The 16,929-nt window shown below is 47.1% G+C and overlaps 1 protein-coding gene across 1 annotated transcript in view; it reads left to right on the forward strand.

Annotated features, from left to right (window-relative positions):
* The window catches only part of LOC130117086 (cell adhesion molecule 2-like), a 125,137-nt gene that overhangs the window by 68,147 nt on the left and 40,061 nt on the right, over positions 1 to 16,929 (forward strand). Inside the window, exons 5-7 of the mRNA XM_056285235.1 lie at positions 4,188 to 4,349; positions 5,350 to 5,440; positions 5,540 to 5,718. Of these exons, the coding sequence (XP_056141210.1) occupies positions 4,188 to 4,349; positions 5,350 to 5,440; positions 5,540 to 5,718 (432 nt within the window). The remainder of the gene's footprint in view (positions 1 to 4,187; positions 4,350 to 5,349; positions 5,441 to 5,539; positions 5,719 to 16,929) is intronic.

Below are 16,929 nucleotides of genomic sequence, written 5' to 3' on the forward strand. Positions count from 1 at the left end.
GCTTTGGGACTCCAGCGAACCACAGTGAGAGCCATTATCCACAAATGGTGAAAACATGGAACAGTGGTGAACCTTCCCAGGAGTGGCCGGCCGACCAATTTACCCCAAGAGCGCAGCGACGACTCATCCAAGAGGTCACAAAAGACCCCACAACAACATCCAAAGAACTGCAGGCCTCACTTGCCTTAGTTAAGGTCAGTGTTCATGACTCCACCATAAGAAAGAGACTGGGGGAAAATGGCCTGCATGGCAGAGTTCCAAGACGAAAACCACTGCTGAGCAAAAAGAACATAAAGGCTCGTCTCAGTTTTGCCAGAAAACATCTTGATGATCCCCAAGACTTTTGGGAAAATACTCTGTGGACTGACGAGACAAAAGTTGAACTTTTTGGAAGGCGTGTGTCCCATTACATCTGGCGTAAAAATAACACAGCATTTCAGAAAAGGAACATCATACCAACAGTAAAATATGGTGGTGGTAGTGTGATGGTCTGGGGCTGTTTTGCTGCTTCAGGACCTGGAAGACTTGCTGTGGTAAATGGAACCATGAATTCTGCTGCCTACCAAAAAATCCTGAAGGAGAATGTCCGGCCATCTGTTCGTGACCTCAAGCTGAAGCGCGCTTGGGTCCTGCAGCAGGACAATGATCCAAAACACACCAGCAAGTCCACCTCTGAATGGCTTCAGAAAAACAAAATGAAGACTTTGGAGTGGCCCAGTCAAAGTCCTGACCTGAATCCGATTGATATGCTGTGGCATGACCTTAAAAAGGCGGTTCATGCTCGAAAACCCTCCAATGTGGCTGAATTACAACAATTCTGCAAAGATGAGTGGGCCAAAATTCCTCCACAGCGCTGTAAAAGACTCATTGCCAGTTATCGCAAACGCTTGATTGCAGTTGTTGCTGCTAAGGGTGGCCCGACCAGTTATTAGGTTTAGGGGGCAATCACTTTGTCACACAGGGCCATGTAGCTTTGGATCTTTTTTTTCCCCTTAATAATAAAAACCTTCATTTAAAAACTGCATTTTGTGTTTACTTGTGTTATCTTTGTCTAATATTTAAATTTGTTTGATGAGCTGAAACATTTAAGTGTGACAAACATGCAAAAAAATAAGAAATCAGGAAGGGGGCAAACACTTTTTCACACCACTGTATGATGCGTGTTGGTCGCGTCATGTCCTCCCTTCTGTCCTAGAAACACACTGACGTTCGAAACTTGATTTTTGATTATTTCCAACATGTCTGGGTACAGACGCCGTTACAGACGCACCATGACTACCACCGAGGCGTTGCAGTATTTACAGGCGTTGGACAGTGGCCATTTTAAATTGTTTGAAAAATAGTATTACATTTATTAAGATATTAATTTTGGTGTCAGTTAGTTTCATAACAGACATACTATATGTGATGCATTAATATCTCAATTGTGTATTTATCTTGGCAGAATATAGTGTTTAAAAACCACAGCGGTCAAAATGACCGCCCACGGTCATTCTAGTAGTTTTTAAGTTCTGGTCATAGTTTGGGACTGTTTCAGTTGTTATTTTCACAGTTCTTTTTTTTTACATTTCACGTTTTATAGGCCTTGTTACGTTTGTTAGGTTAGCAATATGTGTTTTCCATTTTGTTTGTCAGGTAGTATTTTCACTTTTTCTATTTGGCTATTCAAGTTCGACCATGTCTCTCCGAAGTTTAAATTGTTTATAAATAGTGTTATAGTTGTTAAAATGGTAATTTTGGTGTCAGTCGTTTCCTAACAGACATACTAACATATGCAATGCATTAATATCTCAACTGGGTGTTTATCTTGGCAGAATATAGAGTTTAAAAACCAGCGGGTCATTTTGACCGCACGTGGTCATTTTAGGCAGGAGTGAAATCCCGGTCGTTCTAGTGATATATGGTTTTTTCCTCGCAACAACACGTTTTTGTTTTGTTTGGGTTTTTTTTTTTTTTTTTTTTGCTGAGTGCGACTTATACTCCAGATACCATTCTCAAGGTGACCTTTTGCAAGGACAACAAAGGTGAAATAAAACTACCCTTGCTTGTTTTTGGTTTAAAAGAGGGTAACTAGAAGGTGAAGTAGGTGAAGTAGAGAGCCGTGGAAGACTCGAACACAACCCAGAAATGAAGGTAAAGACAAGGCAGGTCAGCGACAAGACTCATGGCAGCAGATGTGGTGATGTGGCGGCTGCGCTTGATTCAGAACCACCGTGGCTCAGCGGTCTAAGCGTCGGCTTTGTGTCGATGCAGTTGCCCACTGGGGACCAGGGTTCGCGCCTCGGTCTCGTCAGATCCGACTATGGCCGGAGTCGATGAAGCAGCGATAATTGGCAACGGGAGGGGGGCGGAGTGGGCTTGTGTTCGTCACGTGAATGCGTCTCTGTGTGTGGGGGGAAAAAGCAGTGGTTCGGCCTGGAGTCGCCTTGTCACGAAAGTGGGGAGGCGTCTCCTTCGAGACTGCCGGCCGGAGAGATGCAGTAGGCGAACGCGTGCAGTACGAGGGTGGGTGTTTGAACTAAAATAGGGATCGATTGGCCACTAAATTGGGAGAAAAAGGGAAAAATCAGAAATATTTTTTTTTTAAAAAGACCACCGTGGCTGACTGAGCTTCACAGCAAGCGGCAGGTTAAATGGTTTTCAAGAAGGCCCAATTGGGTCATGACTCAAATCAGGTGAAAATGGGGTGGGTTTTGTTGTGTTACTGTGGTATTTTTTATTGTTTTCAGATGTTTTTTCCTTTCTGACGGGTGGGCCAGTGGGCGATGCTTTGCTGAGCATCTCTGAAAGAGAGCGATGGAGAAACGTCTGCGTTCAAAGAGAGGTTTAGAAAGACAAGTGCAGACGGCAGATAAGAGCTAGGTGGACGGACGGCCACACTGATCCATTTCACTCGACTTCAGAAGGCTCTGCGAGGATGGGTGACATTTATCGCCGTGATAAACAACAACAACAACAACATCAGAAAAACACCCAATCCGCTGGCGGTAGCTGTAGAGCAACAAACTCTGAAAAGACTTTTTTTTCCCAGAGACTTCCAAAAGGCTGCTAACAAGCTAAAACCTACACCAACAGTGAGGCGATCTTGGTAATTTAGCGCCGGTGTGTTGGAGGAAGGCTACTGACAAAAGCCCGCTTCTCTCATGGAGACGGTGGGAACGAGGTGGAGACACATTCTGGTATTGTTGACCAGTGGCGGCTGGTGCTAAAAATGTTTGGGGGGGGGGCAGTTTACCTTGGCGCATCACACCTGACAGCTGCTTTAATGTCCACAGAGTTATTACGAAGGACAATGTAGCCTGTAGATTTTATCAGGGTTGGTAGACGGTGGATGATTGACAGTCGAGACGAGGCACTGTGGTGGGTGTGAACATGATTGACAGCCACGAGAATTGTCCAATCACGTTAGATCAGAAAACGTTAAAACAATACCAACTCGCTGCCAATAGAAGTGGGAGTGTCAGGGGCAGCGCAGAACAGCGCCCCCTGGGAAATCTGAAGAAACCAGTCAGACAGCAGCCTCAGGTCACCTGCTCGCCACAAGTTTGAGGGCTTACATAAGGGATCGTTAGGCCGGCGCCCCTCACCCAGGAAGTATATGTATTCAGACAGAAACCACCCAAATACCATGTGGACCAGTATTTAATGCTGCCGACAGGCGCTCACAGGCTGAAAAACACCTTTATTTCATAATTATTTGCATCATACAACCAGATTATATTTAACATGTTTAAGTAGATTTTCATAGTATTTGAAGGGGGCGGCGCCCCAGCACCCTGTACTGGCCAGCCGCCACTGCTATTGACCCTCCGTAATCTAAAGTATTACAGTAATCTCTGTAGCCCTCCGTAATCTAAAGTATTACCCGCTTGTTGTGACTGTCGCTGGAAAACGTGTCAGAATACATTGTGAATAAGCAGTGCACGGTGATTTTGGCCGGGGAAAATAAAACACAAGAATCCCCCCTGTGAGCAAAATGGCTGTACCGAAAATGTGTTTTTAAAGGTGCTGCGCCATCCGAATCTGGTCTCATGGGGCATCGCCACACCGGGTGCTGCAGCGGGTGTGATGCAGTAGAAAGTGTTGGCACTTGTGTCGACCGCCGAGCTGCACGGCCCAGGCGTGCGGCGCCACGGCACGGGGAATGAGTTGATCGCGTGGTTGACGGCATGCGTCTCTGTCTCAAGGTGTCAAGGAGGTTAATGCAAGCGGGAGGACATTTACAGTGCGCAGCTCTCTGCAGCTGCACGTGGACAGGAATGATGATGGAGTGGCCTACACCTGCAGGGTGGACCATGTGGCGCTCGCGCACGCACCACGGCAAGCCACCGAAATACTGGAGGTCCACTGTGAGTACACACACACACACACACACACACACACACACAGTGTTTGCAGACACACTGTTACCAATACTTTGTATTTATTTTACTTTATTTTATTTCATTTCATTTTATTTTATCGACGCCATACAAAGAAAACATGCAACACAAACAACAAACACAAAAACAACTCAATGCAAATTGTGCTCGCCTGAAGCGTCAGATGAAGAGCGGTAAGCCAGGACACTCACAAAGGAAAGAACAAAAACAATCATGCAGCGTTAAAAGCAAGTACCTTCAAAGAGGCTTTCAAAATGAAAATGAAGACAATCCAGGAATCACGCAAAAGGTGTCTGAATGAGTGTGTGTGTGTGTGTGTGCGTGTGTGTGTGTGTGTGTGTGCATGTGTGTGTGTATGTGTGTGCATATATTTAAGCAACTTCGGTCATCACACAGGTCCGAAGCCTGTATGGATAATCATGGGGGGATGTGGAAACATTTACAATTTGAACACAATTATTCCATAAGTACGATCTTCTGCCCCGGAAAACTGACAAATGCTAGTGTGGAATTATCATCATCATCATCATCATCATCATCATCATCATAATGATGATGATGATGATGGGAATGCAGCACGGTGGTGCAGTGGTTAGCGCGGTTGCCTCACTGCAAGAAGGTCCTGGGTTCGAGCCCCGGGGTAGTCCAACCTTGGGGGTCGTCCCAGGTCGTCCTCTGTGTGGAGTTTGCATGTTCTCCCCGTGTCTGTGTGGGTTTCCTCACACAGTCCAAAGACATGTAGGTCGGCTGAATCGGCCATACTAAATTGTCCCTAGGTGTGACTGTGTGTGTGTGGCGGCCTGTCCAGGGTGTCTCCCGGCCCACCGCCCAACGACTGCAGGGATATAGGCTCCAGCATCCCCACAACCGTGAGAGCAGGACAAGCGGTTTGGGTAATGGATGGATAATAATGACGGTAATGATATACACAGTCATACTAACCCCCGTATTATTGTGTCTCTCCCAGATGCCCCTCATGTGGAGATCGTCCACTCCTTGGCAGTCCCTCAAGAGGGTCAGTACCTGAAGCTGGAGTGCGTGTCCAAAGGAAACCCCTCGTAAGTCGCCAACGAGCGCGCCGACGATGACGACGTTTTGTCCGTAAGGTGCAGGTGGCCTTTCATTAAAGCCGTCCTCTGGTTTGTCTCACCGCTCAGGCCGGACCCTGTGATGTGGACGAAGGACGGCACCGAGCTGCCCGACCTGGACCGGATGGTCGTGGAGGGGCGGGAGCTCACCTTCACCTCGCTCAACAAGACGGACAACGGCACCTACCGCTGCGAGGCCACCAACCACCTGGGCACCAGCAGCGCCGAGTACGTGCTCTACGTCTACGGTGAGTTGCCGGCCGGGGGTGAGACGGCGTGCGGCTGCACGAGACGGACTCGGTCGCTCTGCATGTGCAGCATGTGGGGGAGAGAAAGGATGTGGCTTGTCAGGGCAGAGGAGGCGCTGTTTAGTGTCATGGGAACGGGTGAAAACTAATCAAACATTTACCTTTAAGTTTCGTTACCCTGGTTTTAAAATGGAGTTTTATTTATTTATTTGTCGATTAATTTATTTAAGTCCCGTGTAGAGGAAACCCAAAACCAGAGGTACGGATGGAAGCAAGAACCCAGTTCAAGGCTTTTTATTTACTGAAGACTCTTCCACGCCGCCACACGGGCCGGTGTGCTCAGGTGCTGGCGCTGCCGGGACCCGTTCTTCTCTCAAAGCGTCGTGTGGCTCCTTTCTCTCCCTCCGTCAGCCGCTCCGTGCCCCGTCTGTGTCTGTGCTGGTGTCGGTCGGTCCAGGACCCAGCTGGACTTCGCCATATAAAGCGCAGACTGCTGGTCGGGCACAGCTGAGGCCGGTCACTAACCAGCCTCCCTACCAACAGAAACATCCGCTGTCCTGCGGACCAGGAGCCGTGCTGCCTCTCTCCACTCCCAGCCGATGCTACCCCGCACCCCGGCACCACGGTTCACTTTAAGCCGACTGTTTGATGGCAGTAACTGGATAAATAAACAGTGTTAGTACAGGAAGGACTCCGCCCAGTGACTTCATGATCAGTGTAACCGTGGTCACTACAAACCGTTTCTATCCATCCATCCGTTATCTGAACCGCTTATCCTGCTCTTGGGCTCACGGGGATGCTGGGGCCTATCCCAGCAGTCACTGGGCGGCGGGCGGGGAGACACCCTGGACAGGCCGCCAGGCCATCACATAGGGCCGACACACACACACACACACACACACATTCATACATAGGGACAATTTAGTAGAGCCGAGTCACCTGACCTACACGTCTTTGGACTGTGGGAGGAAACCCACACAGACACGGGGAGAACATGAAAACTCCACACAGAGGACGACCCGGGACGACCCCCAAGGTTGGACTACCCCGTGGCTCGAACCCAGGACCTTCTTGCTGTGAGGCGACCAGGCTAACCACCGTGCCGCAAACCGTTTCTACTGTAGTTTAATCAGACACAAATGTGTGTACAGACATGATAATGTCGGCACGGTGGCGCAATGGTTAGCCCAGTCGCCGCACAGCAAGAAGGTCCTGGGTTCGAGCCCCGGGGTAGTCCAGTATTGGGGGTCGTCCTCTGTGTGGAGTTTGCATGTTCTCCCCGTGTCTGTGTGGGTTTCCTCCGGGGGCTCCGGTTTCCCCCCACGGTCCAAAGACATGTAGGTCAGCGGAATCGGCCGTACTAAATTGTCCCTAGATATGAATGTGTGTGTGTGTGTGTGTGTGTGCCGGCCCTGTGATGGCCTGGCGGCCTGTCCAGGGTGTCTCCCCGCCTGCCACCCAGTGACTGCTGGGATAGGCTCCAGCCTCCCCGCGACCCTGAGAGCAGGAGAAGTGGTTTGGATAATGGATGGATGGATGGACGGGCGGAGGGACATAATAACTAGCAGCATGAACTGACCTGCTAACAGTAGCACATGTCCTAGTAGTCCAACACATGTGGGCATGCAGAGCTTCGGTTGTGTGAAATAATTTTGGTCCCCGTCCACTGACGGCACGCGCCGCACACCGACGAATGCCTGTAGAGCCTTGCCAGACCGCAGCGAGCGTTGAGAAATTTGTGGCGCTGGCTTTGTCTAGATGCAAAAAAAAAAAACAAAATGAAAGGAAGGAAAATAGAAGGAGAGAGAGAGAGGCCCTACAGGACAGCAGAACTGGCACCGCTCGCTAAAGACGGATGGAGAATCTGTAATTAAGGAGACCAGAATAGCCCGTCTTGGACTCGGGATTGTGCCGCATCTGTTTAATTAATGGCGTTGCAAATGCGCGGTGTTGTGTGAGCCGCGGATCCTCGAGCTGCCTCCGCGGCACCGAACGCCGGCGCGCCATCCAAGCTCCTGTCGCCTCGCGGGGTGTGTGGCCTGCAGCCCTGCTCCGCGTAATTAGTGTTACTGCACGTTATCTCACGGGCAACATTAGGGCCGCAGGTGACATAAATGCCACCTACGCCTTTCCTTAAATAAACCCACCCCCCGGGTCCTCATACCCCCACCCCCCCCCGCCACCACCACCATTAGACAGACACACATAAGCACACACATGAACACACAAGCAAATTCATGCAAACATATGCACACAAACACACACACCCAAAGGGAGTCGAAGGCGCGAGGGAGGCGAAAGTCAGTATTGCCATGTCAGGAGCATCCCCAGGAAAGATCAGGATTCTCAGAGACACCAGAGGAGGTGGAGGATAAAGGGACTCTAGTGTCAGGGAGAACAGATAGCTCCTCCTCTCCTCCGCTCCTCCTGCACCGCAACACTCACCATTCGTCTTTTGGCGGGATAATTATTTTAAAACCAGAGAAAGAGGCGGGCTGTGCGGGGGGACTAGTGCCTAGGGGCTTGGGTTGACTCAGAGTTTGCTGGACCTGTGGTTTTATCCGCGGATTTGGGTAAAAAAATAAAAATTGGTAACACTTTCTATGAAGCTTGCATCTATAACGCCCTATAAGCATCTATAATGCCCTATAAGCATCTATAATGCCCTATAAGTGTAGCTATAACTCATTGTAAGATTCATTATAACCATGTATATGCCCTCATAGCACTTCATAAGCACCTTTATGATACACTATGTCAATTTAAAACGGATTTGTGCATTATAAATATGTCATCATTAGCCTATTTATCTGTCAAATGTCATAATGCTTCATAGCCAACTTGTTTTGCTGAAGTTTTGTAGAGATGCATAATGACACTTCAGTGCTATTTCACAGTCTTCAGCCATAGCCGTTAGTCATTGTAATACACATTATAGGAAAGTATGGGCGTTATAGATGTTTATAGGGCGTTATAGATGCTTATAGGGCGTTATAGATGCAAGCTTCATAGAAACTGTTGCCAAAAAATCTTGTTGCTGAAGTTTGGACATGTTGCGGGCGGGTCAAGTTTATGAGAAGAAAACCACATTTTCACATGATCAATAATAAAAAAAAATATGTGACTAGTACCCCTGAGCTGTCCTAGCTGCTTCCATCTGGACAATTTGCCCTGACCTGTTTAAGCGGCCTACACATGCACGTCACATATGTGCCGAGACACCTTTTCCATTCTCTCGGCCATTTCAATTACACAATAATTCACAATGCCACGACGCGTTCAGGATTTCAGCCCCAACTTTGCAATCAATAAAACGAATTTGCAGTCAGCGAAGTTCAGACGTGCCACTCAGACGCGCCGATTTATTTCGGTTCCATTACACACCTGCAGCTGAGAGCAACACACGACAAATAGCAGATATTCATCAGCACTACTCCGAGCTCACACAATTCCTCTTGTCAGTGTAGGCTTAGTCTCTTCGTAGCCTGATAGCATGCCAAGTGAGCTTATCTGATCTGCCCAATCTGTAACACACACACACACACACACACACACACACACACACACACACACACACACACACACACACACACACACACACACACACACACACAGTGAGCCTCGACAGCACAGGTGGGAACATGTCATTGCTTTCCAAGTCACAACTAAGTCTCCAGTCTCGGCACTCAAGTCCCAAGTCAAGTCCCGAGTCCCAAACTCTGAGTTCCAAGTCCTAAACAAGTCACTCTGTGCTCTTCGACTTGAGTGTGACTCGAGTCCAAGCCATGTGACTCGAGTCCACACCTCCGCTTGATAAAAGAGGATGAATTTATGAGCAGAAAAAAAGCGATTATCTAAAAAGCCGGTTTGTGATAGCCCATCGCAGATCCACTGACGCCCATTTACCAGCCGCAGGTTCGATTGCGGGCAGGTCCATTAAAGCTGCGGACGGGTTCTGGTGGCGCCAGAGCTGACCTGTGCATCACTTAGGGCCACGTGGGTAAAAAGTACAACAAGATGGTGGTTTGTGTGTGTGTGTGTGTGTGTTTGAGGAAGGCTGTCCTTCAAATGAGCGACCGGCTCTAGCCCCCACCCTGAACCGGCTGCAATGTCCTTGAGTAAGACACGAATTCCCCTCCCTGCTGCCAGAGCGCTGTTCTGCGTCTGACCTCTGACCCCTGGACTCCAACTTCGCCGGAAGGAGGCGAAGTAAAAATAGCTAATTCCCTGGGGCACTAATTAAGTCGCTCATTATAACATGCACCTTTAAAATTCTTAGGTTTTCCTCTTCTTCTTTTTTTGTTGTTGTATCATTTAGTTGCATCAGTTTAACATCCAGGCTACTGAGGAGTGACAGTAAGGAGAGGCTGGAGAGAGACAGACACACAGAGGGAGACATAAAGACAGACAGATGGGCAGAGAAAGACAGAGACAGACAGAGAGAGAGAGGGACAAATAGAGTGCGAGACAGACAGATAGCGACAAACAGACAGAGATAGACAGAAAGAAGGACAGAGAGACAGAAAGATGATGTGTGAGACAGACAGACAGACACAAAGATAGACACACAGACAGACACACAGACAGACAGCAAAAGAGAGACATAAAGATGACAGATGGGCAGAGAAAGAGAGAGAAACGGGCAGACAGAGAGACACATGGTAGAAACAGACAGAGAGAGAGAGAAACAGACAGCAGAAACAGACAGAGAGGGACAAATAGAGTGCGAGACAGACAGATATAGAGACAAACACTCAGAGATAGACAGAAAGAAAGACAGAGACAGACAGATGGAGAGTGAGACAGACAGACAGATAGAGAGACAGATACAAACAGATAGAGAGAGAGAGAGAGAGAGAGAGAGAGAGAGAGAGAGAGAGAGAGAGAGAGAGAGACAGAGAGACAGAGAGAGACAGAGAGAGAGAGAGACAGAGACAGAGACAGACAGACAGACAGTTGGAGAGTGAGAGAGACAGAGACACAGAGATAGACAGAAAGAAAGAGAGAGACAGACAGATGGAGAGTGAGACAGACAGACAGTTGGAGAGTGCGACAGAGACAGACACAGACAGACAGATAGAGAGACAGATACAAACAGAGAGAGAGACAGACACAGACAGACAGACAGTTGGAGAGTGAGACAGACAGACAGAGAGACAGAGACAAGCACATCAAGAGAGAGACAGAAACAGACAGACAGACAGACAGACAGACAGATAGGATAACTCGGGTCCTCATCTGATGCAGGCCCGATGTGCTGCCTTCATCCTTTATGGTTCTGTTGATTGTTAATTGGTGGCGCCGGCCCTCATGTTCCCCTCCGCCTTTAAGGCCGAGCGGCTACATTGTAAATGAGATAATAAATCTCCATGTTCCCTTTGTTCTCCCCGGCGGCTCTGTGGCGATGACCAGGTGGAAGGTGGGTGAAGGATGGAGGCAAGGTTAGCGTCACTATCAGCCCCTGTGTTTTGATCTGATTTAGAGAGAGAGCCCAGCATTTGCCTGCACCTTCGGGGGCAGCAGGGTTGGACGGATAGCGGCGGCGGGCATTGTTATGTTGTAATGCGGCTCCCATTATTAAAAATAATTCACCGTTTGTCATCAATAATACTACAGCACGATCTGACAACCGTGGTCTAGGTCAGGCGTTTCCCAACTTTTTCACGCCATGATGGATTGACCTTTGGAGATACTTTTTGACCTGTGAACCACTAAATATTTTGTGCATTAAAATAACAAATAAATTCTCGTTACCTGTCACAGGACGAGATAACAGTCCTCTCTATATTATATTTCTATGCAGTATTCCTAGTCTCCGTCTTCAGTGATCAAGGATCATGCTATTCCCCCCCAGTTCCCCCTCTCCCGCGAACAGGCGCCCCAACCGACCAGAGGAGGCGCTAGTGCAGCGACCACGACACATACCCACATCTGGCTTCCCACCAGCAGACACGGCCAATTGTGTCTGTGGAGACACCCGACCAAGCCGGAGGTAACACGGGGAACCGGCGACCCCCATGTAGGTAGCCAAAGGAATAGACCGCCACGCTACCCGGACGCCCCCATTAAACATTATGTTTGTGATAGTTTGGAACATAAATCATTGCATTTTTTGCATTGAATCAAAAAGTGCGGCAAGAAATGTTTTTATTTGTTATTCAAATTCTGCATTACAACAAAATGCTTTCATTATGGACATCTTGCGACCTACCTGGTGTCCTGCTGTGACCTACCTGTGGGTCGCGAACCACAAATTGAAAACCATTGAATTAGGTTGAGGTGAATGAAGGAGGTTGTATACATCTGTTTAACCAAAGAAAACAGGTTTAAAACCTTTGCGTCGCCCCAGTGTCCTTGCGTGGGACACCTTATCTTTACCAGCCCCAAGGTGCTCTTTTATAACCAGTCCTGCATGCTGACTACCCTCAAGTGGGAGTAAATGAAGACATCAATCATGTCGATAAGGTGTTACATTACATTACCATTCTTTTTATTATTATTATTAGTATGAGTAGCAGCACATTTTGATTTGCATGTTATCTCATTTCAGTTCAGTCGATAGAGGAAATGCCCTGACAAGAGAGGGAAATTACATCTTTCCTTCGGGCCACACTGCCTACCTGAGCAGCGCATGTGCACCACGGAACCTCTTGGGGCTGCGTGAAGACACTCTAACCTGTTAACAGTTTACAAAACCTCTAGACACTCTAACCTGTTAACAGTTTACAGAACCTCTAGACACTCTAACCTGTTAACAGTTTACAGAACCTCTAGACCCACTAACTTGTTAACAGTTTACAGAACCTCTAGACCCTCTAACCTGTTAACAGGTTACAGAACCTCTAGACCCTCTAACCTGTTAATAGTTTACAGAACCTCTAGACACTCTAACCTGTTAACAGTTTACAGAACCTCTAGACACTCTAACCTGTTAACAGTTTACAGAACCTCTAGACACTCTAACCTGTTAACAGTTTACAGAACCTCTAGACACTCTAACCTGTTAACAGTCTACAGAACCTCTAGACACTCTAACCTGTTAACAGTTTACAGAACCTCTAGACACTCTAACCTGTTAACAGTCTACAGAACCTCTAGACACTCTAACCTGTTAACAGTTTACAGAACCTCTAGACACTCTAACCTGTTAACAGGTTACGGAACCTCTAGACACTCTAACCTGTTAACAGGTTAGGGAACTTCTAGACACTCTAACCTGTTAACACGTTACGGAACCTCTAGACACTCTAACCTGTTAACAGGTTAGGGAACTTCTAGACACTCTAACCTGTTAACAGGTTAGGGAACCTCTAGACACTCTAACCTGTTAACAGGTTAGGGAACCTCTAGACACTCTAACCTGTTAACAGGTTAGGGAACTTCTAGACACTCTAACCTGTTAACAGGTTACGGAACCTCTAGACACTCTAACCTGTTAACAGGTTAGGGAACTTCTAGACATTCTAACCTGTTAACATGTTACGGAACCTCTAGACACTCTAACCTGTTAACAGGTTAGCAGACACTCACAGGTTAGCAGACACGCTAACCTGTTAACAGGTTAGCAGAAACATTAAACTGTTAACAGGTTAGCGCAGACACTCTAACCTCTTAGCAGGTTAGTAAATACTCTAACCTGTTAACAGGTTAGCAGATGCTCTAAGCTGTTAGCAGGTTAGCACAGACACAGCCCGGGTGAGCAACGCGACTCAGGCGCGACTCGAGCTGTGCTGCAGCAACACTTCATCTAGAGTTTTGGTGTCAGGCCTATTTTCTCTGCGTGAAGTGTGCAGTTCTCAGCAAAAATAGACAGTGGAAACAATCTGTTGGTGGTCATATTGACATCTTAGCAGCAACATTACATAACCGACACCTTTCACTATAGTTTCGATGTCTATACTTGTAGAAATATCATACAAATTCTACATATTTTCTTTTTACAATTGAGCACATGCTTTAAGCTTTTTCTGTCTAAACTGAGTATAAATTAAATGTATAATGAAATGAAATGAAACATTTGATTATTGGTGGCCATTATCAAAGGCAGACTCAATGTAGATCGATGAGGGTGGCAGCAGCAGTGCTGTCTGTGTTGACACCACAGACGTGCAAGCTGCAGCAGTTCAGTGAGGTAGCCATCACACACAGGTAAAGGTAAGCAGTATGGACCAGGTCTTAATCTAAAATTATGAGTGGAAATACTTTTTTTTCTTTTCATTATTTCCTATTCATATTCATATTCATTAATCTGACAGAAAGAAAAGAGCAAACATGTTTTATTTTTTTCCCGCCGTTATTCTGTGCATACTAAGTCTAAACCAAAGGTTGAAATATTTTGTGTAGCAGAGGAGGACAACAGTTGACTGGCTACAGATCTGTGAAACGGTATCAGGAGGAGATTTAAAATCAAATTAAATTTAGGGCATGATTTAAAGCATAATTCTGTTCTTTTACAAGCTGGGTCTTGTTTTTGTGGTTTTTGCCATCATGCATATCAGTTGTGATATCCGTTTACTTGTGGCTTCAATTTTTGAGATTTTGATCAAGGAACCACGCTTAGATTCAGCTTTGCAACGGGACAACTGAGCACGAGTGTTAATACGCATTTTAATGAGTCCAATTCAACCCAGTTATCTAAGCCACATGTTTAGAAGTGCAAACAAGTTAAAAGTTATTATCCAAAATGTCCAATATTATCAATCAGTGACATTACTGAGCTACTTCCTGGTTCAAATTCTGTGAATGACCAGCTGTAGGTATCCATGCACACATGTAGTTTATGTTTATAGTGTATGGTGCTCACCTTTACATCAACTATCATGTGAAATCCAAATCCTAGAAAATCTGCTGCACTTGCTGAAAATTTATCTGACTATAACGAGGATAATTGGGTTGTATTGGACTTGTTGAGACATGCTCGTGTTCTTTTGCCCAGGTTGTGAAAAGGCGGAATTATCCTTTAAAGCCCCCAAACAGCAATGGCCGAGGTGCTAAGGAGTGATAAATGTCATTTGATCTTTGGGAGTCATACATTTCATCTCCATTTCCCAGCTCCTAATTTTATCTATTTAAATTCTAATCCTTTATGAAGGCTTCATTAGTATTAAGGGAGATTCATTGCAGCTCTTATCCTCAGCAACAAGCAGGAACGCCTTGCAGATGCCCAGGAAAAGGATGAATAGGGTGTCCAAGCCAGTTATTTTGACAAATCTCTGAAAGGAGAACAGCATTAATATAGCATAATAAACTTGGGTTAGTTATAGTGGAGATGTCCAGACATATATAATTTTGTGCTTTTATGTCCCCTCGTGAAGCTGTTCAAAGATGAACTGCAGAGTTTTTGCCCACTAGTAGCACTACTGCACAATGTGGGTCCCAGTACCGTAACAAACATGCTAACTTCCCCTCCAAGCGGCTGCACTGAAATCCAGCCCTGCAGTGTAAATGTTGCAACTTTCTAGATATTAAAGGTTAAGATGTTCAGAGTCCGGGTGACGTAGCTGTCTATTCCGTTGCCTACCAACGCGGGGATCGCCGGTTCGAATCCCCGTGTTGCCTCCGGCTTGGTCGGGCATCCCTACAGACAGAATTGGCCGTGTCTGCGGGTGGGAAGACGGATGTGGGTATGTGTCCTGACCAGGTCGGGGCGCCTGTTAAGGGGGGAGGGGGAACTGGGGGGGGGGGGTAGTGTGATCCTCCCATGTGCTACCTCTCCCCCTGGTGAAACTCCTCACTGTCAGGTGCAAAGAAGCGGCTGGTGACTCCACATGTATCGGAGGAGGCATGTGGTAGTCTGCAGCCCTCCCCAGATCGGCAGAGGGGGTGGAGCAGAGACTGGGATGGCTCGGAAGAGTGGGCTAATTGGCCAAATGCAATTTGGGGGGGGGGGTCAAGAGAGAAAAAAGGTTAAGATTTTCTTGTGAACATCTGTGAATTACTTCTAACAACATACATACGTGTTTATGTGGAACTCAACAGATGATCTCTGAATAGCCCCCCCCCCCCAGGGGCGCATCGAGGGGGGGTGCAGAGGGCGCAGTGCACACTGGCGCCGCATCAGCAGGGGCGCCAAAAGTTCATTGTACGGTAAACAATTTCTGGTTATAGGCCTATTTGTTTTTTAAAAGTTTAATATTTATAAATATTATTACTTGGATGAGAATTTTGGATTAGAATATATGGTTACATGTTACATTTTTTAATTATAATAAAACTTTTTTTTTTTTGCGTACAGTCTTTTGGCGCCCCCTCTGATGTGGGCTCCCCCCCCGTCGCGCCCCTGAGCCCCCCCAGCCCTGCTCTTTTCACAACTTAAAACAATTGAACTTTCAGGACTTGGGAGTTTTCACTTTCACTCTCACTATTCGGCCGCTGTTCCCATCTTTTCATTTCAGGTAGAAAGTCTTGTTGGAGGTTTAATTGGTATTGTGGGGGGGGGGGGGGTTCGGTGCACCAGGATCTCTGTGACCAGAGAACAATTCCTTCAAATGCCGCTCCAATGTAACAACTAGTGTAACCATTGCAACTAATGATGGTGATGCCATAAAACTGACAATTTGTGCGCCACAGTAAAGGTAATTGGCTATGCTGCGGTCAACGACTCCTATCCTGATTCATTACCTGCGCCTCTAAAATGGCACCGGATCTGTTTCTACCCTTCTTTAGTGATTAGCACACCTTTAAACCTTTCACAATTGCTGCCATAATTCTCGGGAAATGCCTTTTTAATGGTTCCTCTCCAACAAGGAGCCGTTTTCTCCCCCCGTCTCCCTGAGACATGCACTTAGCTGCTTAGTGATTTATGCCGGGGCTAAAATGTCATCCAGGCACACAGGACAGTGGGTGCCGCAGAGGAGTACCAAAGCCAATTAAAAGTCTGTAGTTAACCGTTAAATGCAGCGAAACGTAAACATAAAAGCCAGCGTGCGACTGTAATCTCGTTAAGCTGGTCACACAACGGTTCGCCTGCGTTTCTCCAGTCACCTCCACGCGTGGCAGCGCGAACATTTACGTTTTCAGGGGCGGAGGCCCGACTTGACGCCGACAGCTCGGCATCTTGGTGGGGACTGAAACCAACCGTGCAAATGAGAGGGCGAGGAAATCGATCACCAACCCACCCGTAGACAAACGGTCCTCCCTCCTTCTGATGAGGCGTCTAGCGCCCTCCAGTGGGTGCCAAGCTGTTTTCTGATGTGCACGCTGTGTGGTTAA

This window comes from Lampris incognitus, chromosome 8 (assembly GCF_029633865.1).
Source record: "Lampris incognitus isolate fLamInc1 chromosome 8, fLamInc1.hap2, whole genome shotgun sequence".
NCBI classification, from domain to species: domain Eukaryota; kingdom Metazoa; phylum Chordata; class Actinopteri; order Lampriformes; family Lampridae; genus Lampris; species Lampris incognitus.